The following is a 21,718-nucleotide window of genomic DNA, read 5'->3' on the forward strand; positions in this document are numbered from 1 at the left end:
AATTTGGGGAAATGTGCCCGGGGGGCTCGGCTGCCCGGAGGGGCCCGACCCTCTCTGGGGCACCCGCGGCTCCGAGAGTCCCTCTCGGGGAACCTGAAGCCAGCTCGGTTCTGACCAGCCGCGCCTGCACCAGGGTAGACCTCTGTGCCGATGCACCCGGCGGGCAGTGCTAGAAACGTGCAAAATACCGCCCTTGCTCTGCAGAAGCTCTGAATTAAAAAAACCAAACCAAACCAAGGACTCGAAGGGGGTTGCCAGTGCACGTGCAACACGCGCTCTCGGCCCTGTCGGGACCACGCCGGCCCAGCTCCCCCACGGACCGTTTGTCCTGCTCCGCAGAGATGCTCTTCCCAGCCGCAGCCTTGCCCCCTCCACCCCGCGTGCCACCGCCGGAGGGTTTCCCTCTCCTGCCCTTGATTCCGTCCCCGGCACCGCCAGCGGCAGAGCAGGGGCTGCGGGAGAGCCGAGAGAGGAAACCCACGTCTGCAGAGACGGGGACACCACTGCCGCTCCTGGTTATTTTTCTCCCGGTCGGTCAGTTATTTTTGTTAACGCTTATTAATGAAGACCTGGGAGAGCTCTCTTTGTTAAGGGCTCACGCTCACTTCAGTTAAAGGCTAAGAAAACTACCCAGGCGTATCACTGAGTCATCGAAGAAATCCTGATGAGCACGTAGGAGGCTAAACTCCACGTTCTTCTTGTTTTTACAACTAAAGAACCAAGAGAGGCTACAGGAACAAAGCCTAGAAGACTCAGAGCCTTCTTACTAAGTCGGAGGAGAGGGAAACAGAGCTGGAGCTCGCTTTCCTCTTGACGGTGTCTGGCTGAGCCCTCCCGGCCCCTCTCGCACCCCTGGCACGTCCCACGACGGGGCAGCGATCGCCGAGAGAAAAGCTGCGTTGGGAGCGAAGCGAGCCGAGGTGCTGCAGAGAATCCCCGGGGGGAGAAGGAGCTCGCAGGAGCTGTATTTATAAAGGGCAAGTCTATGCCAAACCTGACGAACTTTCCTTTACCCAGAATTATAACTGGAAATATAAAAAGCCACAGTGCTTGAAAACACATATTTACATTATATATGCCCCAAAGCAGAATAAACAAAGGTTAGAATTGTAAGCTCTCCATCTCAATTAAAGCAGCACTGCTTTGTGGACAAACCCACATGACAGGTGGCTTGAAGTGTTGTGTTATTTAATTTATACCTTCCAGCTCCCTTAGTCATCGGGCTGGGACAGCGATAGCATCGGCAGCCACCGTGCTGCCGCTCGGGTACCCGCGGCGAGCGTGCCAAGGGAATTTCCAGGGCACCGGGAACCATGTGGCCCATTTACCACCGTCCCGAGGCTGCTCTTTTCTGCCTTTTCAAACAAAAATCTTCCCTCCTTTCTTCTTCAGCACTTCCCGGGCCGTTGGGAAGGACGGGAACGCTGCCGGCGTGTCCCTGCCTCCGTGCCCGTGCGGAGGCCGGTTGCGAGGAGCCTCCCGGGGACCAGGGCAGCACCGGGGCTGCCCTCGGTGCCACAGCTGTGCTCTGCCCCGATGCCGGCGCTGCCGAAACCCCTGCGCAGCCCTCGGCCGGTCGCGTGCCCTCCTGCCGCCCCGCACGCGGCTCCCCGGGGACGCGCGCCTCCGGAAGGAGCAATACCCACAGTTAATTTGTCAAACCCACCTCGTGGCGTGACTCGTACAGAGAGGAGCTGTTTCCTCCACCCTGCTCAGCCACGAAACGGTTAATAAAGTGCCTATTTGCACAGGCGCCATTAGCCGTCCTGCCTGCTCGGGGAAGCCGGGCAGGGCAGGGGGGACGCAGCTCCCCTCCGTAAACCCGGGAGCCCCGGAAGGACCATCTAAACTCGACTCATTTTATCCCATTATCCTTGCAGAAGCCCCCTGTGCGTTAGGACCCGTAGTGGGACGTGAGCAATAAAATTATAATTTGCTTTTCTGCTGTCTGCACATCTCCCACAGTGACGGAGCGGGTGAGCCGGGCTGGGCGAGAGGCTGCCCCGCGGCCGGCGTGTGCACCCCTGCACCCTCCTCACCCAGGACCTTCCAAGGCGCAGCGCTTTCCCCCGGCCCCCGCCTGCCTGCTGACACGCCGTGCTCTGATTTCGTTCGGCGAGCATGTGCTTGCATCGCTAAGAATAGAAAATGTTGTCAAATATTTCAGCTTTACAGGAGCCCCTTTCTGTTTGTGCTCTGCTCCCCGAGCGACGTGGCGGGCTTTGAATTTCACAGCTCCATGGGGCTGAAGAGCCCTCAAGTGTGTAAATAAGCTGCGATGACGTTACCGGGAATGCGCTGCCCGCAGGCAGTTTCCCTACAGCTGCTTCCCAACTTTGTGTCTTCTCTGGTTTCTCTCTTTGCAGGCTCAACTTCCCTCTCAAACTGACCGGGGAAGTTAAAAAGAGACAGTAAAATACGTCAGTGGGAAGCAAGCATTGAAGCAGAGCGTCTGCCCGCTGCAAAGCCTCCGCTGCCGTCGGGACAGGCTCCCCGGCAGCGCGGCCGTCCCACGCAGAATCACCATGCGGGAAGATTCGCATCCCCCCGAAGAGCATCCCTCCGCACCCCTCTGCCCCGCGCCCGCCGGCCGAGCGTGTCCCTGACCTGCAGCAGAGCGCGGGAGGAAGGTGCTGCTGGCGCGGACGACCCGTGTCCTGCACAGAGGGAAGGGAAAGCTCTCGCCAGCAGCTGCCCGCAGTCGTCATCTCTGCTACCGCGCGAGCCGCCATCCATCCCACCCGCCGTCCCGCGCCCTCGGGCAGCGGTGCCAGCGATGCTTTGCCCGCACCGTGCCCGGGCCACCGCGCGCGCGTCTGCCCCGGGGCTTGGCGGGAGCGCCGCTGCTGCTGCGGAGAGCACTGCTGCCTTCTCGTAATTAGCACATCTGAAAGATCGCTCCACTTTTCAAAAGAGGAAAATAGAATGCAGGAAATTACCAGCCCGCTCGGCTGAATCGCTGCGGAAAGGCACTATGACAATCGGCGGAGAAGCAGCAAGAAGCTACTCAAAGGGAAGGAGCCTCGTTAGAGGGCTCGGCAGGGATGGCCGAATGCTGCTCAACTCTCTGTTTTCACGTTTTCGGCACCAAACTTCAAGGCACGCATCGCCGCAGCAGGGATGGACAAGGAGGTGGGGAGGGGAACCGGAAAAGCCAGCGTGATGCCCACGGCGGCGGAGTCGGGGTGCCAAAGGGCCGCATGCTGCCCTGGCAGCAGGGTGACCTCCAGGTCCGTACGGAGCCGTGTCAGCTCCCACCACGGGCCCAGGGCTCCCCAGGGCCGGGTGATGCCCGTGCCCCCGCCAGGCAGGAGGAGTGTTACCCCTGCTCGGGGGGTAACTTTCCGGCGTTCCCCGTGGGAGCGTTCCCACGCCAAACAGCCCTGCAGCGGTCGCTCCCTCCGTGTGGTTCTCCTGAACCCCCCCCCCGGCCACGCTGCGGCACCTGCTCTGCGAAACCCTCCCTGCCTTCCCGGGGATTTCACCATCCTCCCTGATCTTTGCCATCCCCACGAATCCGGCCCCGTGGAGCCGCGCCAGGCACGTTCCCGCTTTCCCGCGGCCTGAGCTTTGCTTTCCCCGGGGCACGCAGCGCTGCCGGGGGGCTGGCTCCCTTCCTCCACGGCTCCGCCGCTTCCCTCTCAGCCCGGTGCCCGCCACCACCGCGCAGGAGATGCTCGGTGCTTCCGGCCAACGCGGCCTGCGGGACGGCGGCCAGCGAGCCGCGGCCGAGGAGGAGCGTGGCTATGTTTAGCCCTGCCGCCGGCGGGCAGCGTGCCGGGAAAGTGGCGTTATCTCTTCCCGCTTCCTTGTCCTCAGCCGTGCCTGGGCTAATCTCTGCTTGGCACCTTGAGCAGCGGAGCTGCCCCGCGCCGCGAGCACCCAGTGTCCTTTTGTTATTATTTTGGTTATCTCCGTCACAACTTTTTTTTTTTTTCCCCACAAAGCGGCTGCTGTCGTGCTGACGGAGAGGAAGAGCTGCCCTCCCTGCCGCTCGCCACGCTGGCCCTGGGGACGGGCGGCAGGCTGCCGGCTTTGCCACCGTCTTCAGGCACGTGCAAAATTACTGCCGGTGCCCCAAAAGCGGGGCTGCCCTGCTCTGCTGCTCCCCACTGCGGGTGCACACGGGGGGACGCCCCGGGGCAGCCGGCACACGAGGGGTGCGCAGTGCCGGGGCACCGATGCCGTGCAGTACGGCTTGCCCGCGCTTAACATCGAATCCTCGGTTCTACGCATATATATATATGTTTTATACATGATTTACACAAGACATGCAGATATACAGCGTTTTCCATTTCGTACGAGGACGTTTGAGAGACCCGGCGGGTGCTCACCGACCCCCACCCGAGCGCACCGTCCGCCCCGCGCTGCCCTCGGCACTTTGCCTTTGAGCAACCGCTCCTCTCCAAAAAAATCATCCGCAGTTTGATTTGAAAACTTCACGAGACAGAGCGCGTACCAATTACTTAACGGCGTGCTCCTCCGGTTAATCACCAGTGACCATTTTTAGTAATAATTCCTGCGGGGCTGAGGACTGCAGGGAAACATCCGCTCCTGCCTCGCTCCTCTTCCCACCATCTGCCCCGGCTCCTCCCGGGCGCGGGATGTACGGCAGCAGGCACATAAGGTCAGTGCATTTAGGGAAAAACACGGCCACTGAATTAGAGCAGCCGAGCCGGCGAGGAAATCCTCGCGCTAATCCCTGATCTTTCACTGACACACGGCAAAGCTCGGGCGAGCCGGCTGCCTCCCTCCTCCCCAGCCGCAGCTGGAAAACGCGGATAATGCTGCATTACCTTCCCTGCAGGGCTGCCGCGATTAATAGCGACGAAGAGCTCGGAAATCCTTCGGGGAAGGGAACGGCGGGGATTAATACCCAGCTAGATGGCCGTGGTGTGTCCCCCCCCCCGAGACCCGCTTGTGCCTCTGCCAACACCGTGCCCCATTTTCTTTATTCTTTGCTCTTTACTTTTTTTTTCCAGGACCCGGGTGTTGTTTAATCTCGTTTGGCAGCTATGGATCGTCTCCAAAATAATCAATGTTTGTGCATTCGTCTGCATCGCTCGGCCGAACCCGTGGGGGACGAACATCCAGCAACGGCGAGAGCATCGGGCAGAGCATCCCCGATGCGGTGAGAAAGCGGGCGGCTGCCCGCTTTCTCACCGCATCGGGGATGCTCTGCCCGATGCTCCCGCCAGCCAAAGAACCAACTCTGCACCGTATTTCCAAGACGTGAATAAAATTTTTGGCGATACCCACCGACCGCAGCTGAGCCGGGGCACGGGTACCCGGGGAGCTTCGGCTGAAACGCATCTCGGCGCTGCCGGGAAAAAAGTCTCGCGTCATCCTTGCGAGTCAGGCGGGGGGGATGCTCCCCAACGCGTTCCCTCCCGCCTGCGCCCTTTCAACGTGCGCTTTTAAAGACACGCACGTGTACGGGGATGGCGAAGCAACGCGGCCAAAGGAGGCAAAGTCAAATCCAACCATCAACTGCGCAGAGGAAGTTTTTCCCAAGCTTCAAACAGTATCAAAAATCACTAGAAAAATACAGACCTGCCCTTCGTGGGAAGAAAAATACCCAGAGTTCAGCAAACTGCCAAGATTTTCGTTTTTAAATTTCCACTGGTGCGCTGGAGCTGCTTTCCGCAGCCTCTCGGCATCTCGGCGAGTAAAACGTTCTGCACCGTCCCTGCCGCGGGAGCCAGCCCTGTGCCAGAGCCCGCTGGCAAATCTTCCCAGGTAGACATCCGCGTGACGCGGCTCATCAGGACCCGTCGCATCATCGGCTTCGCAGAGTCCAACCAAGTCGTGCAAGAAAAACGGGTATTTTTAAAAGAAATATATCCGAAGCATGAATCGTTAGCTGACTCATAGAAATATGAAACTCACTTAAGGGATGAATTAGAGCTATTACAATACAGAGGTAATTACTCAGGCGAACAATGCCCTTCTCAACTCTTTAATGATTACACAAATTACTGCATAAAATTACATTAATAGCCCTACAACTGTTGCATATACACACAGCCCTCCGGTTGGGAGGGGATGAGCCGCAGGCCCAGCCAGCACCTTCTCCCTGCCCGGGACCGAGGGCCAGGCGAGGCTGCAGCCCGTCCCGCGGTGCTGCCGTGTCCCGTGCCCGTCCCGTGGTGCTGCCGTGTCCGTCCCGTGGTGCTGCCGTGCCCGTCCTGTGGTGCTGCCATGCCCGTTCCACGGTGCTGCTGTGCCCATCCCGTGGTGCTGCCGTGTCCCGTGCCCGTCCCATGGTGCTGCCGTGCCCGTCCTGTGGTGCTGCCATGCCCCATGCCCGTCCCGCGGTGCTGCTGTGCCCATCCCGTGGTGCTGCCGTGCCCCGTGCCCGTCCCGCGGTGCTGCCGGGGTGGGACCAAGCACCGTGAGGAGCACGCGGTGCCGGCGAGTGTGCCCAGCTCTGCACTGACTCGTTCGCCTTCTTCAGGCACGCAGGAGAGGGATTTTAGGGAACATTTGTTACACAGGGAACTTCCTGGAATCTTGATTTTTTTTTTTTTCCCCTTTAAATTCAGCTATTTGCAGTAGCTTCAACTGCAATTCAAGACAAACAGCTCTTCACTGTGCAGGTGCAGCGAGGATTATTTTGCACTTGGCGTAGCGGACTCTTACCAAAGCTGTAGCTATTTTTAGCCAATCTAGAAATTACTGTAATTTTGCTGTACAGCTAAAAACTATCTGCTGTTATGAGGAGTAAGACATCTCGAGCCCCAACTAACACGAACAGATCAATGAATGAGTCTGCTGTTCTAAAGCAGAAGTTTCTGTTCAAAAAACCCCAAAACAAAACAAAAAAAAAAACAAAAAAACAAAACCCAAACTGTGGCTTCTAGGAGAAACCACAAGTTTTCTAACCATTTCTATTTCAGCGCTAATGTTAGGTTTATTAAGTCCTCCGCTATCAGTACGACGTGCAATTAAGAAGGACAGATTCCCTCCCTCCCCGCTGCACTTCCCAAACTGTTTGCACAATGAAGGCAGTATCGTGCTCCGCTGCCAACGGGCAGCTGCGCCGGCCGAGGGCAGGACAGAGGGGCCACACAGCTCCGGGGCGGACAATTGCCCTCAGTGTACCAACAAAGCGGCACTATCGGAAGCGCAGGACCATCTGAAAAGGCAGATTCCCCGAGCACGACTGGCGCTGAGCTGCTCCAGCGCCGCTGGGTTCAAAGCACGGCGGCACCGGGGAGGTAACGGCGTGGCCGATCACCTCCCCACTTCCACACGCCACCGGCCGAGAAACCCACCGGCGTCTGTCCTTGAGATGGGAAACAAAAGGGGTTAGGAAAGGGGGTCACGTTTGGCTGCCCCCTCCGCTGTAACAAAGGCGTTTCCATCTTCCAATCACTACCCCCTTCCATTTTCTTCTTGAAAACACGGGGTTTGGGGAAGAACGCGTTCATAAAGACGACACTCGGTGCCTTGGCTTTGGCCTGTTTAAACCCTAGAAAACACATTCCCGGAAGAAGCGCTGGCAGAACAGCTACCGTGGTCTGACTGCTGCCTTCCAGCGGAACCTGTTTCCGCTAATTTACGTAAGACATTAAAATAAATTGAAGCAAGTTGTACCCAACAGCCAGAGCCGGGCGAGCGGACGGCTGGCCAGGTCGGTGCCTGGAAGCCAGCATTCCTTCGGAGGGAAGTTACGCCGGAATGACTCAGGCTCGTTTTCATCCCGAGAAGCCGAAGGGGGATGAGGCGGGACAGGGCTCCCCGTGCCGTGCCTGGCCGGAGCAACAGCTCCCACCCATCTTGGTGACAGAGTTAACGAACTCAGAGAGACCTGGTGTAATTAAACACTGAGAGTATGGCAGAAGACACAGACTCTGCCACCTAACCTTCCCTAGCGCTATCAAAGCTGGTTTATAGCACATTTCTGAGATATTAATTTAATTCCTCCATTTGTAAAGTCCATTACGTCGACCAGAGAACGCGCTACTCCCCCTGAAGATGCTGAGCCATTCTGGCTGCTGCGGACGAGAACCAGACATTAAAAACCAAGGTGCTGGGGGAAAGCCTTTACAGGATTTTACAGGAATTAAAAAAAAAAAAAGTTCTAGAGGCATGAAAGGCACCAGAGCTCCGCACCACAAACAGCTTTATTACAGGATCTCAAAGCGTTTTACAAACACCAGCGCTGCGCAGCGACACGAAGCACACGCGGGAGAACAAAGGGAAGGGGCCGGTGGCAGCGCGCGACGCTGGGGCAGACGCAGAGCAGCAGGAGTGGGGACCAGCAGGTCGCCTGCCGTGGTGACCCGAACTCTCTTCCCTTGGCGTGGAAAGACAAAACAAGAGAAAAGACCTTCAGGACTGTTCCTTTTCCTTCCGTTTTTCCAAGTGAAATGAAAACGCAGCGTTTCCACTTGAGAGGGAGGATCAGCAGCCTTCTTGCAGAGATACGATGCCCATCACATCTTTAAGAACTTGATGTCCGGAGCTTTGCAGGAAGACGACAAGGTCCACAAATCCCAAACGCCGGTGTTACCGCAGAGGCGGGTGCCCTCCCGCGCTTCCCCCAGGGAGGAGCAGCCTTTCGGCGGGGTGACGTTTACTACTACAGCTGCAAACCACTGAGACAATCTCCAAAGCAAACAACCATCGTGTATTTCCCACTCACACCGTTCAGCCGCGTGCAGAGCTGCGAGCTGAAGCACCAGCCCTCCGTGCACACCCCTCGCCCGCCCGCTCTCCAGTGCCACGACGGTGCTTGGCACGTTTAAAGCCGTCCTGCACCCCTGACCTTACAGCTCGTACAGACACTTCCGTACCCTGAGCCACCCCTTAAACGAGTGCTCCGGCACGTCCATTAGCTCCTTATGAACTTGCTCAGAAGCAGTGGCTCTGCCCAGGTCAGAACCCAGGCTCCGCTCTCCCCCCCACCAAGTTTACCTCCTCGCCGTGCCCTCGGCAGTCAGAAAGCAATCCTCCCTGAGCACCACCGCACTTCAGCCGCGCTCCGCACGTTTCCTTTTGTGAAAGGTTTTGCCTCCCTGAGCAGACCTGTAACCTTGGCTTTAAACCTGCTCCCGTTTCCGCTTTCCTTGAACACCGCTCACAGAACTGATGAACGTCCAGAAGCGTTTGGGGTTTTTCGGGCCAAACTTGCCCTTTACTCAACAGCACACACCTATGTGCACTTCCCACCCCGGCTAACAAACTTCCCTGGCAAGAGCCACCCCACCTTCACATGCCCCCCGCTCACCTCCACAGCTCCTTTTCTTCCCATCTGCATCGCCCTGCAGCCACGCAGGCACCCAAGGTAACTCTGTTCCGTCCCCGAGGCAGCTTTTACCTTCTCCTCCCCAATGCAGTGCTTTACTATCAGGATTTCATCATTTCGGGGGGGGGAAGTACATCTTACATACACATCTTTGGCAATACAGCGTTTCCACAGGGAAACAGCATTCTGTAACAAACTACTGTCCATCAGCACACCCAGCACCCTTCGCCACACTTAAAACCCAGAGCTGCTAACCCTGCCCCACACACAAATCCCAGCTCACAATAAATCAACCCTCCCGCCCCGCTCCACACGGGACACGACATCTCCCTGCCACAGAGGCAACCTGCAGCCAGCCAGCCCTGACAGCGAACCGTGCCGTACTTACACGAGCACCCCCGCGCTCCCCGGCCAGGCCCACGAACTGGCCGTGACATCGCGCAGAAAAGAAACGCCTTTCTGCTCCGCGCTGACGCTTCGCTCTTTAATTCACTGGAAATTAAACATATTCCAACATAAGCAATGTCGCAAAGGAATATTCACGTACTCCCACTAAGCCACGAGAATATTCCCCTCGGGAAGGTGCCGCGCTTCCAGCCTGGCCGGAGCGGTGCTATCACCCGACGCAGGCAGCGACGGCTCAGCGATTGCATGCAGCGACCGGCCACGAGTAACCCGGCTCCTCCGTGACCCCACCATCGCTCCTGCACACCAACCCTCCAGCCAGGGGGCACTGGGAAGGTTTATCCACACTGGTTCTACCCCAGTTTGTTTTCTGGAGCGCTGCGGGCTGAGTGCCGAGCCCGATTAATCTCCCATTTTCCCTTTGTGGTCTCTTTAGAACAGTATCGTTAGCAACAACATTAATATTAAAGCATCCTCTGTTAAGCAGTGAGAATTCTTTCTTTTCCCCTTTTCACCTACTCATATAATAAATTCCACCCATTTCCCAGGGAACCGATCCTTTATTTAGGAGAAGCTCAAACATCAACGCTTCCTGCAAAACACTACGTCTCTGTTGAACACAAAAGCCTTTTGTCTGAAAACTTGCGCTTTACAATGCTACAGTGGCAAGCAAAGACTAAGACTCTTAGCAACAAATGATGACAACCATGCATGTTTTTTTAAAAATTTTATTTGTCAAAGAAAAAAAGGCAATAGCCAATTGAAGACCTACTTAATCTTTAACTCCAATTTTTGTCTTTAAATTTAGAGAAATGACTTATTGATTTACTTTTTTTTTTTTTTTTAAACAAACCCCCCTTTTTCCCCTTTAACGTTTACCATCTACTCGTGCTGAATCCTTCCAAGGAGATTGCTCCAGCGTACCTCTCCAGGTCCTCGCTTTGCTCCTTTTACCAAAAAAATGAAAAACTCCATCGTGCATCTTAAGGGCTCCCATCGTCAAAAATAGGAAAAAAAAATATCTTTGGAATAGCCAATTGAGTTGAATAAAAAAATCCACACGAATGCGGTTTGGTTGGGGCAGGAATCCACTCCTATGTTCCTGGTAATTTGATCCCGCTCCATGAATCCTTGTAATTCAGCCTCCCTATCCTATCCACATAATGATTTGAATCCAATGATCCAGCTCCAAGGATTGGGATCCAGTGAGCCCTCTCCAATCCAAACCTTTATAACCAGCAAAACCAAAAAAGAGGAGGCAAAAAGTTAGATACTGTAATGAAAAAATAGGATTCTGGGGAATGATCAGTTATGTTTGCCATCAATTAATACAGATGTACATTAATAACTATCAATTCCCCAAAACAAACTTTTGAATGGTGATGCTCAGATAATTTTTAGAAATGTTAATTACTATTTGGAGGAAACATTGTAATATTTACAATATGTCAACTGAAAATGCCAACATACTCATTGCTCGTACGGTGGTGTGCTACAGGTTTTGTGGTTGCAAAAAATGTTTATGAAACTGGAAAAGCTTAGTGCTAAAGCTATCCACCTACTGTATGTCTAAGCTATAGCTAGCACTCCCAGCTGGAAGGTAACAAAATTAACTAACCGGAGTTTTCAAACAGATCGGTGAGTCAATTGCGAATTAGTCTGAGGGGGCAGGGCTGAGACTTAGAAATTATTCCCACCTAGGTTTTCTATTTTCGCTTTCATTCTGATACTTAAAAAAAATGAAATAGCAACGCTGTATCAGTCACACAGAGGACATGCAGATTTTAGCAGTATTGATATTATACTCTGATTTGAAGATACCCTTGATCTACTGCAAGTGTATGAAGACTACGTAACATTAACACTTGTAACCAAATGCTGCATGACAAAGGAAACCAATACTCCCACCCCCGTCCCAGTTTATTCCTTTAAAAAACTAGAATGGAATAGAGAATTACAAAAAGCAAGTGTTTAGCCACAATTGCCCCCAAAAAAAAGTTTTAAAGAGAAGAGCAATTGTAGTCTGCGGTAACTAGAACATGCCTGAAGTGACACGTAGGTGCACGTACTCAATTAACCTGTCTCTCAGTATAAGGTCAATACTGCCAAGTTCATCTGTGACAATAGCACTTGGAGTCATACCATTGCCTCCATTATTGATCTGATCCTCCTCAATCCTCCTTTTGACAATCCTAAAATGATTGACATGTGCTCCACAATCCTTTAATCCAAAGCATTCTTAATCCATCTCTTCAGATATGTCTACAGAAAGACACACGAAAAGGCAAGATAAAATATAAGATCCCCCAGAAGAGACAAGTTAGCCACAAACATCCCAACATCCCCAGCTCGTATAAACCATAGCTGAACACTGAGACATTTACACAGCAATACCACGGTTCGAAGAATGTTGGTATTTAACTAGAACTAAATTGAAACAAGCCTGACTGACATCAATTAAAATACAATTTACCAAAGACATGAGGGGAATGTTGATGTTAAGGAGCAAATACTCACTAGGGATTTTACACAAGAATGCAATTCAACACTTCAGCCAATTTGAATAAAACAGTTTGAATTAAAAAAAAAATGAAAGACTGTACTAAGTAAAGGAAAACTGTGTACAACATGGGGTTCTACAAAAAGATCAGAGCTAGTGATCATTTATGTACGAGATCGGGATCTGCTGTGGCGGGGAGAGTAGCGTGGAGATCCTCTGCTTCTTCTTGGGGAATAACTGCGGCTTCTGCTGTTGCTTCGACTACGGCTTCTGCTACGACTACGGCTGCGTGACCGAGATCTTCCATAGCTTGGACTTCTTGGGCCATCAACTTTAACACGGATGTAGGCAGTTTCTCCCTATTGAATAGACAGAACTTTCGATTGAAAAGTCTAGGCTTTAGGGCCATCTTTTTAGGCATGCTGACACACTGAAGATATCGTTTACTACATCACGGAAATAGACATCTAAGCTTTAAAGTCTATCTCCTGACAAACTGACCGCAGACTTATTCAGCTGCTTTGATATAAACAACAAACACCACATGTTCCTTACCTTCAAATCCTACTGTTAAGCCCCTTGTATCCAATTCTGGCCAAAGAAAGTAAGTATGAAACCTACCTCGTGAGATCTAAATTTAGTGTTATCCAGTTTTCGCACAGCGTAGGTCATATCTTCCTTCCGTACAAACTCCACGACACCAGTGCCATCTCGGAAAACATCAGCATAACATACATCACCTGCTTCACGCATGTGATCCTTTAAATCCTGCCAACTTCCACTTGGAGGCAGCCCTATATAAAAACCAAGAAATTACTTTAGCATCGGATTATACTGTCACCTCTCGTAGGTAAAGCGTCAGGTTGCAGCAAACAAAAGAGACTATTGAGAGGGCAGACGGGCTGCCTCGAGGAGCCGGTCGGCACGGGCAGCGCACCTCCCAGCCTACGCAAGGCGATGCTTTTTAAGAAACAACGTGTACCCACAGCCCCCCTGGCTGGGAAGCTTGCCTAGAGGACCCCGGGGGGAAGCACTTGGGCTAAGAGAGAGGAATGACTCACCCGAGACGATCACTCTGTACTCCGAGCGCCGGGACGGGGGGCCGTACCTGCCCCGGGGGGCTCCGCCCCCTCCGCCACCGCCGCCGCCTCTGCCGGTGCCCCGGCCGCTCCGAGGAAACTCCACGCGGAGGCGATACCCATCGTAATCGTAGCCGTCCCGCCCGTAGACGGCGTCCTCCGCGTCCCTGCGGGACGGGACGGGGCGGTGAGTGCGGCCGCCCGCCCCCCCCGCGCCGCGCCCTGCCCACGCACCGCCCCCCCGCCTTTGTTCCCGCTTCCCGCCGGCCCCACCCCGCGCCGCCCGCCCGCCGCCCCCCTCCCCGGGCCCCCGGCAGCGGGGCCGCCACCCGCGGCTGCACAAGGGACCGTTAGCGCGGCCCGAGGCCCGGCGCGGCGGGAGGAGGCCGACACCGGACGGGCGGGGAGAGGCAGGTCGCAGGCGGCTGCCCCCGCCTCAGGCCCGGAGCTGGGGAAGGGCGGGGGGGGACACGGGACGCGACACGGACGGCGGCGGGGCCCCAGGCCCGGCCCCCCCCCCCCTCCTCCTCCTCCTCCTCCCCCCCCATGGGAGCGCCCGGGGGTGGTGGGGGTCTCACCTGGGGTCCTCAAACTCCACGAAGGCGAAGGGCGGGCCCCCGCGGCGGTTCTTGAGGTCGATGTCGCGGATGGCCCCGTACTTGTAGAAGACGTCCTCGATGTCCTTGGTGCGGATGTCGGGGGGCAGGTTCCCCACGTAGATGCGGCAGTCGTTGTTGCCGGCTGGGCCGCGGATCACGCCCCCTCCGGACATGGCAAGGTCAGCAATGGCTGCGGCGGTGGAGGGCCGGAGCGCGGAGAGCGGACGGGCGAGCGGGCGCGGGGCCGAGCCGGGCAGACGGGAGCGGACACGCCGCCTCCCCCAACAACCGCTTCAAAATGGCGACCGCAGCTCCCCTCGCGGTTCTACTGCGCGCAGCGATTTCACCCCGAGACGCAGCACCACCCGCGCCGTCAGCCAACGAGGCGGCGCACGCGTCTCCCGCCGCGCCCTCAATCCTCCGTCCTGCGCATGCGCGACTGCAGAGGAAAGTAGTTCCTCTTTTATTGCCTCTTGGCAGCCCCACGCAAGAAGCCGAAGCCGTGGCTGGCGGTGCAGCTCCTGAGCGCGAGAGCACAGCGAACTCGGTTCTCGCTCGGAAAGCCCCCGCTGCCCGCGGCGGGTGAAGAACACAATCCCCCGCCGCGGTTTTTACAACGGCGGGCCGTATGGCGTCACGTCCGGTGCGGCGCCCGCGCCAAGAAGACCCGGCCGGGGCAGGGGAGGGTGTATCCCACAGTGCATCGCGGCGGCGGGGGCGCTTGGCGCCAAGGTGCGGGGCGTGTCCCACAATGCACTGGGGAGGAGCGCGCGGTTGTGCCGTGCGCAGCGGCTGCGGGAAGGCGGGCGGGGGAATGGCGGCGGTGCCGGCGGGCCGTGGGCTGCCCTCCGCTGCGGGTGGGAGGGCTGCGGTCGCAGTCACGGCTCTGTCACGTTGTAGCGTGTGCGGGGAGGAGGGGGGGGGGCGTGGGGAAAAGGGCTCTGCGCGCTCGCCATGGCGGGCGGGAGGGCCGAGGGTAGGACAGAGGCGAGCTGGGACCGGTTGGGCCGCTCTGAGGTAAAATGGCTGCCCTGAGGGCACAGGGAGCTGAATCCCAGGCCTGCGTCCGCTGCTCTGCCTTCCTGCTTAGGTATCCCCTTCAGCAGAGCATTTGAGTTAAATTCTAGGGCTGTTGGGTTTTGTTGTTTTGGTTTTTTTTTTTTTTCCCTTAACACTATGCTCTCCCGTTTCTGAACACGATACCGTGGTTCTTAGGGGCTCTTGCATCAGACTAATCTCGTGGTCTGCTCTGGAAGGACATTCAAATCTACTTTGCAGACAGCACAATGAACAGAACAACCTTAAGAATGTACTTGACTTTGGTTTGTGCCTACGTACATTAATAGAAGTGGAAGAACAAAAAAGGCATTTGAGGCAAAGCCACGTCTCAAGTGGACGCGTTTATGAAAACGCCATCTCCTGAGGGCTATGTGGTGTGTCTTCAGAGGTTTAATGTAGTTACATGAGAAATGTGTACAAAAGAGGGCAGAAAAGGATTTCCTGGGGAAGAAGCAAGAAAATAACATATAAACTCATGAACGTAACATAGTTGTAATTTACATAAAGTCACTTTAAAACACCAGTGTAGTAGTCTGGTTTGTCACAAAGCCCTGAAAGGTGCATGAAGGCAGTAGAGGTAGCTTTAAATAGACAAACCGCTTTGGTGTGGCCCAAACCCTGGGCGCAGAGCAGCTCGTCCCTGCTGGGTCCTGACTCATTCACTGCTTGGGGATCAGGTCACAAACTGCTTTTGAAACAGGAAATTTTTTCGTACAATCCACAAGAGGTAGTGGATGCAGGAGGGATACTTCTGAAAACGTTAGAAATAGTTGTACGTTGGCAATCAATGTCTCCCATTTATCCCTGGGTATCTTTTGTATCGGCACAAGCGAGTCCGCGTGGTGCCGGAAAGGTTGAGTCGCTGTAACCACCGTGATGGGGTTAAAGTGTCTGAGTGTGTAGAAAAACCCTTTAGGCTCCTAAGTTAATTAAGGGATTGTGAGAAATGTGTCATGCCTCTTTAGTACAGTCTGTCGTGCATACTTCATTTTTCATGTGTTAATTAAAAATGCATATTCCTCTAGAAAAACAGCACTCCTGGTGACTTACAGTTAGAAAAATATTTTCACTGTAAGGTCATAACTTGTTTGACTGTTACAAATGCCTTTCATTTTTCTCTTGTGTAGGTTAAAGGACAGTAATGTGCTCTGCTCTAGTGGTTTTTAACATTGGTAATACCTATACTATTGCTAGTGGTTTAAATAAAGACTGCTATTAATCACCGAAAGATGATACAAGAAAGCTCATCTTCAGAAGCGGGGGTTGCAAAGTATAAGCTACCAATTCTCTAGGGATTTTCTGCGTCTCTAAAAGAGTGTTACGGTTTCACAATTCTGTTTGTAGCGGAATACAAACTGGTGAGACGGTGACTGTGGTGTCCCTGCGGCTCCAGCGTCGATCTACGGGACTTCAGGGGCTGCTTTTGGGTAAATCACGTTTTTTTGAACCGACACAATTTGACAAGCTCGTTCGGTTCTTTCCCATATTAAAAAGAAAAAAGAAAAGAACAAAACCCCAAATCTCAAAGACCCCGAATACGCTCTTCCCAGGCGCAGGGAAGGCTCCACCCTTTGCCAAGAACTGAGTCTTTACTTCCAAAACCTTATTAAACTGCCAAAAGTTATTCTTAAAGGCATCATAAAATAATGGTAAGTCTGCCTGGTTTGCGAAAACCCTATTGCATAATTTCTTTTGTGTGTTAATAATCCTCGTAACTGCTTTAAATGATTGCCTTAATTACCTTAATGAAGTGTCTCTTTATAGAAATATTGAATGTTTTCTTCCTCATTACCTTTTTTAGCTCTGTGTTATCAGCGGAGAGCTTAAAACAGTCGGATAAGCTGCAGAACATTTATTTGCTTTGTCAGAGTTGCTTTTGGCTTTCTGGCAAAACGTATATGTGCAGAATCATTAAACATTAATTATGTAGAAAATAAATTACTGGGAAGGAAACGGCAAATAATCTTGCTTAAAAAAAGAAAGCCAGCTACTGCAAAATGACAAGGTTTCCTTGACAGTAATGAAACCCAGGGCTTTCCAGCTGAGAATATTGCTGACTAAGGCAAATGTTAACTGTGCGGCCCAGTACGGGAAGAGTCTGAGCGTGCTGGACGTACCCAGGTGGGGACGCGCTGGAGGACGCTTTGCTGCAGCCGCTCCTCAGCCTGCGTTGTGCCTCCTCACCTACAGACACAAACCCGGCAACTCTGGCTTGGCCCTTCCTGGCATTTTCACAGCCTGCCTTCCTCTTCCCGCGGCGCAAAAATGACTCTTGCCCTTTCCGAAGAACCGCCCCGATGCTGCGAGTGGGTCTTTATATGCAGAGATACTAAAATGCTTTTGAACGGGGTCACCGGCTCTGTGAGCGAGAACCTGTTTTTCCCAACCCTCAGTACCGTACGATCCAGCTGGGATTAGTCTTGGCTAATCTTACTTTGTTGCAAAATAAGCTCAGGTTGTTTGGAAGAAAAGGATCGTTCTTAAAACGGCACCTTCAGTTGTAGCGGTTTTTTGGAGAACTAAGCTTTGAATTGTCCAAATTTGCTGTTTCCCTCCTGTAACGGTCATTCTGAACGTGCTGCTTGAGTGGTTTCTTTTGGCGTTTCAACAGTAACACGAGACTGCACAGCCAGCCTCTTTGGAGCTTGAAATATAAAGCTGGTGGTTTGGGGGCCTTCGATTTTAAATAGTGCCTCAATGTTATCAAAATTATTAATTTGCACATATAGAAAAAAGATGCAAAAATATAATCTGTGATTTTTTTCAGAGAAACTCTTGAGTACATTGATAAGATAAGGAAAGTGTGCGTAAGTTTGAAAATACTCCATAAAAGCGATGGTGGCAGAGTTCATTTCGTCTAGATTAATATGTAAACAAAAAGATTTCCTCTGCACGCGCTGTAGCGTGTCTTGATGCAAACGAAAGCCACAACCCACTTTGACAGCGTGGGTTTTTCCTGCAAGGCCACACGCAGGTAGAGATGTAAAGAAGAAAAGCCGCCCTGAAGAGCGGGCTGCGTCGACCGGCCTTTTCCGTGGATAACACCACCTGAATTCAAACCGCGCTGGAAGGCGTTGTGTGAAAATGCTCATTTTTAGAAATTCTGAAACCTTGCTCTTTTTCCTTCATCAGAACAACTGGAGCGTTAGAGCTCGGCAGGGTCGTGACCGCGAGGTCCCCGGCGCGGTCGGTGAGGTGTTCGTGGTGCCCCGCGGCCGCAGGACCACGAGCCACCTCGTCACCCCGCGCTGGTCTCCAGCAACTCGCTGGGCTGGCTGGAGGGAGCAGAATCTAGGTAAATCGTGGTTATTTGTCTTGCTAGTAGCAATTAAAGGTTAATTTTAAAAATAAATTAAAATCGGGTTTTGATGTGACCTCTGCTGTCTTGTTTTCACGTTACTCTGATTTTCACCTTTGATTCCCGTGTGGCAGCTCGCCACACGTGGGGCTGGGGAGAGGACGAGGCAGCGATTGCACAGACCGAAAAGTGTAAACGAGCCCCCAAACCTGCGTTGACGGATTCCTGCCCCGGGGAACGTTTCTGGTGCGGGGCTCTGCGGGCTCCTGCCCGCTCCCTGCTCCCCCTCGCGCTGACTGCTGCAGCAGCCCGGCTATTCCCTCTCCCCGCCTGCTGGGATGCACGAAAGCCTGGCGCGGTGGAGGAAAAAGAATGCAAACTTAATGAAAATGAACCTGCTAAGGAATAAATCCGCGAAAGGGAGCGTATCCGTTTGGGTCGCTCGTTTCAGAAAGATCCCGGTGGTCAGGTGGAGACCGGCCGGCGAGGGTTTCCCTGCAGCTGCTGCTTCACTCCGTTTCTTTTCTGTGTGTTTCCCAAGTTCCCTCCTTTCCCCTCGACGCCTTTGCACGCCCCAGGCGTGCGACACGTGGCCAGCTGAGCTCTCTGTGCCGAGATCTGCCGAGGAGCCGCTGCCATAGCACACGCCGGTGGCACGGCACCAGCGCCGGAGCTCGCCGGCCCTGCTCAGCACCTCCTTTCCCGCCGCCCCGTGCTCTGACTCGGAGTGAACGATGCCATCCCGACAGAACTGAAACGGCGGTGACGAAACACCGGGGAGGTAGCGCTGAGCAAGAGCCCCGGCTGCTGCAGGGCTTGGGGAAACAGACAGCGCTTTGTACGTGTCCGTTGGAGCCATCCGCAGCCGCTGTTGGGTGCGCGGCACTTGCCGCCCGCCCCACCGGGAAACCGTGGTGCCGTGCCCCTGCCACGGGCAGCCAGAGCTCCGCGCTGATCCATCGTGGTGGCCGTGCCGCCGAGCCGCAGGAGCGTGGGTAGAGCTGAAGCTTTTTGTTCTCCAAAAATAACCCCAATTTGCTAGGCCTCAGTGGTTTTTAAAGGGAGGTCTTCCATTAGCTTTCTGTCTGAGAGCCGCTGGCAGCAATGCCGACGTCCCCGCTCCCTCCTCGGCTCGGGGCTTTCAGAGACAACAGGATGCGGCCCCCGTGGCATCGATTTGCTGATTTTTTTAATACAAGAAAATAGAATGAGTGAGAAATGCATTAAAATGTGTTTCAAGGAGGATATTTTTAACTACAAATAAAGTTTTAGGAACTGTCGTGTTGACACGCGTAACTTTATGTAAACATTTGAGAAAGGCGAGGGATTGCGATAACCACTTGAATACAAAAAGTCAGGCAGACCAAGGCAGGAGTGACACCGAGCCGTGTATTTTTACCTTCTGAGCTCAATGAAAGGCAAACAAACGAGGAAAAATAAACCAGACGTTTACAAAGGGCCCGGGGTGGGAGCAGTTGCCAAGTTCCGGAGCAGCTTGCCGAGCCCAGCGCCCCGGCTACAAGGTGCTGCTAAAGCCGGTGTCTGTTCCCACTGGAAATCCTGTTTCACGGCATTTTATTATCCAGGCGTTGCCCATTCAGGAAACCTTACAGTTCATAGCCAAATCATTCTTAAAGGACGTGAAAGGTGTAAAATCAACTGCTTTTAAATTAGCAAGTTCAAGTACGTAGTCAGAAATCAGGAGCGCAAACACCCTGGCTGTCTTCTATGGGCAGCGGCTGTCCTTCACTCTGCTGTGCCAAAACGAGACAATTTTCATTTCTTGTATGGGACCTGACTTACTGGTACCACGATGGCCCAATTAAAATATGAAATCAAAGAAGAAACCTATTTTTCTTCTTTTTCCAAGAACGCCTTTTGGGTGCAGTTGCTTGAGGATAGTAAATGAGAATAGCAGATCATGCTGATTTAGAGGCAGCACCCAAGCATCATCAGATATTATTTTGATAGTTCCCCAGGAAGCATATTAACGTTTTTATACTCTGTGAAATACCAGACATGAGAAAGAAAGGATCAAAGGAGCCGAGAGCTTCGTGGGATGAGGAGGTCGGGGAGAGCTGGGCTGGCGAGGGCGGGGAGCCGCAGCACCAGTAAAAGTCCCGTTTCCTCCACGGGGATCCGTTCCCCATAAACCCAACGCTTGGGATAACGTCGTGCATACCGAGACTTCACTGCTGCCTTCGTTTGCCTTTCCATGCCAGAGGTTTTCGTGAGACGTGCACCGCTTTGTGTTTAAAGAGCCACGGTGGGTGTTTTGCAATGGGAACTGGGTTTGCCGAGTTTATCCTCTGCGGCACGGCCGTGAACTGAGACGGAAGCCAGAGGGGAGGTGGGACGCAGCGGGGCAAAGCCCTTCCCGAGCAAACCAGTGGGACACGCCGTGCTGAGCTCCGTCCTGCGCCAGCCCTCCCTTCTCCTTGTCGCGGCAGACCGGTTTCAAGCCCAGCACGCGTCAGCGTTGCCTTTGGGGGGGGCTTTGCCGGCCCCCCGGGGCTGCCGCCGCCTGGCACGGGTGTTCTCCACCGACGTGATCCCACGCACGAGGCACGGGCCGGGCTCTCCCGGCACCACTCTCCTTGCTCCCTGCGCGCCGGGGCTGCAGCCGGCTCTGCTTTCTGTTCGAAGGGGCGGCGAGGCATCGCCGGGGTGCGCGCACACACGCTGCCTCAAGGTCCGTGGGATTTCCATTACGGCCCGTGTGGCCGCAGCTCTCGGCCCCGGGGCCATCCCCCGCGAGGGTTTTTTGCTGTTAACAGCAGAGGAAGAAAGAACAATAAATGTCTGCTGCTGGTCCCAGGGGCGAACATAAAGCGGTGCCTCCGTGTGCTTTTGTTTGCTCCGAGAGCATCCAAGACATCAGTGAGTATTTTTTTTCCTCTAGGGCTTTTTGTTTTAATTATTCCCTTTTTTATTCCTCCTCATCCTCCCGGGCAGAGGGCAGCTTCACTCCCTGACCGACAGCTTGCCTGTTTGGAGTTAAACACGAGCTGAGCGCTGTGCCGGACTGGGGCTGAAGTGCACCCCGAGCACTGGTGGGACTGGGCTGAACTGGAAATGCACCTTCCGGATACCCACGGTGGTGGTTTACACCGAGGGCTCGGGTTTGGACCCTGTGCAGCTCTGCAGCGGCGCGGGAGCCCGGGGAAAGCCGCTGGCTTCTTGGTGCTCCGCAGCAGACGTGTCCGATGGCAGCTGGCCCACGGGCTCGCGGGGAGCCCGGCACGGAGGCAGAGCCGTCTGAGGCCACCGAGGCTGTTTCTGGGGATGCGTGTCGTCTGCGCGGAGGTTTGCTCTCCTCCCACAGATATTTCCTTGCTGTGGGGCCTAAGCAGCTGTTACATTCCCTTTAAAAAACCCCTACTGTACAAACTCTGGCAATGTATATTTTGTTCGCTAGAAACTTCTGCTCTCTCCTTGCCACAAAACGCATTCCTGACACCTCCTCCCCGTATCGCCCTGAATACCCAACGCCCCTCACACCGGGGATGTGGCTGCACCCTGCCC

At 54.1% G+C, this 21,718-nt stretch overlaps 2 protein-coding genes across 3 annotated transcripts in view; one reads left to right on the top strand and one right to left on the bottom strand.

Annotated features, from left to right (window-relative positions):
* DYNLL2 (dynein light chain LC8-type 2) overlaps positions 1-21,718 on the top strand; it is a 250,316-nt gene that overhangs the window by 211,112 nt on the left and 17,486 nt on the right. The window lies entirely within an intron of this gene.
* On the bottom strand, positions 10,483-14,167 carry SRSF1 (serine and arginine rich splicing factor 1). 2 transcript variants are annotated; one of them, XR_012838443.1, is made up of 5 exons: positions 13,816-14,167; positions 13,220-13,404; positions 12,780-12,952; positions 11,801-12,517; positions 10,483-10,885 (listed from the first exon to the last, which is right to left on the bottom strand). XR_012838443.1 is itself a non-coding variant. In XM_075771913.1 (4 exons), the coding sequence occupies exons 1-4, from the start codon at positions 14,007-14,009 to the stop codon at positions 12,323-12,325; spliced, it is 747 nt and encodes a 248-aa protein (XP_075628028.1). In that variant the 5' UTR covers positions 14,010-14,167; the 3' UTR covers positions 10,483-12,322. The 2 variants fall into 2 exon arrangements, 1 of the variants encoding a protein (XP_075628028.1); XM_075771913.1 differs by having other exon boundaries at positions 10,483-12,517.

The sequence above is a fragment of the Balearica regulorum genome, chromosome 19 (genome assembly GCF_011004875.1).
Source record: "Balearica regulorum gibbericeps isolate bBalReg1 chromosome 19, bBalReg1.pri, whole genome shotgun sequence".
In the NCBI taxonomy this organism is placed as follows: domain Eukaryota; kingdom Metazoa; phylum Chordata; class Aves; order Gruiformes; family Gruidae; genus Balearica; species Balearica regulorum.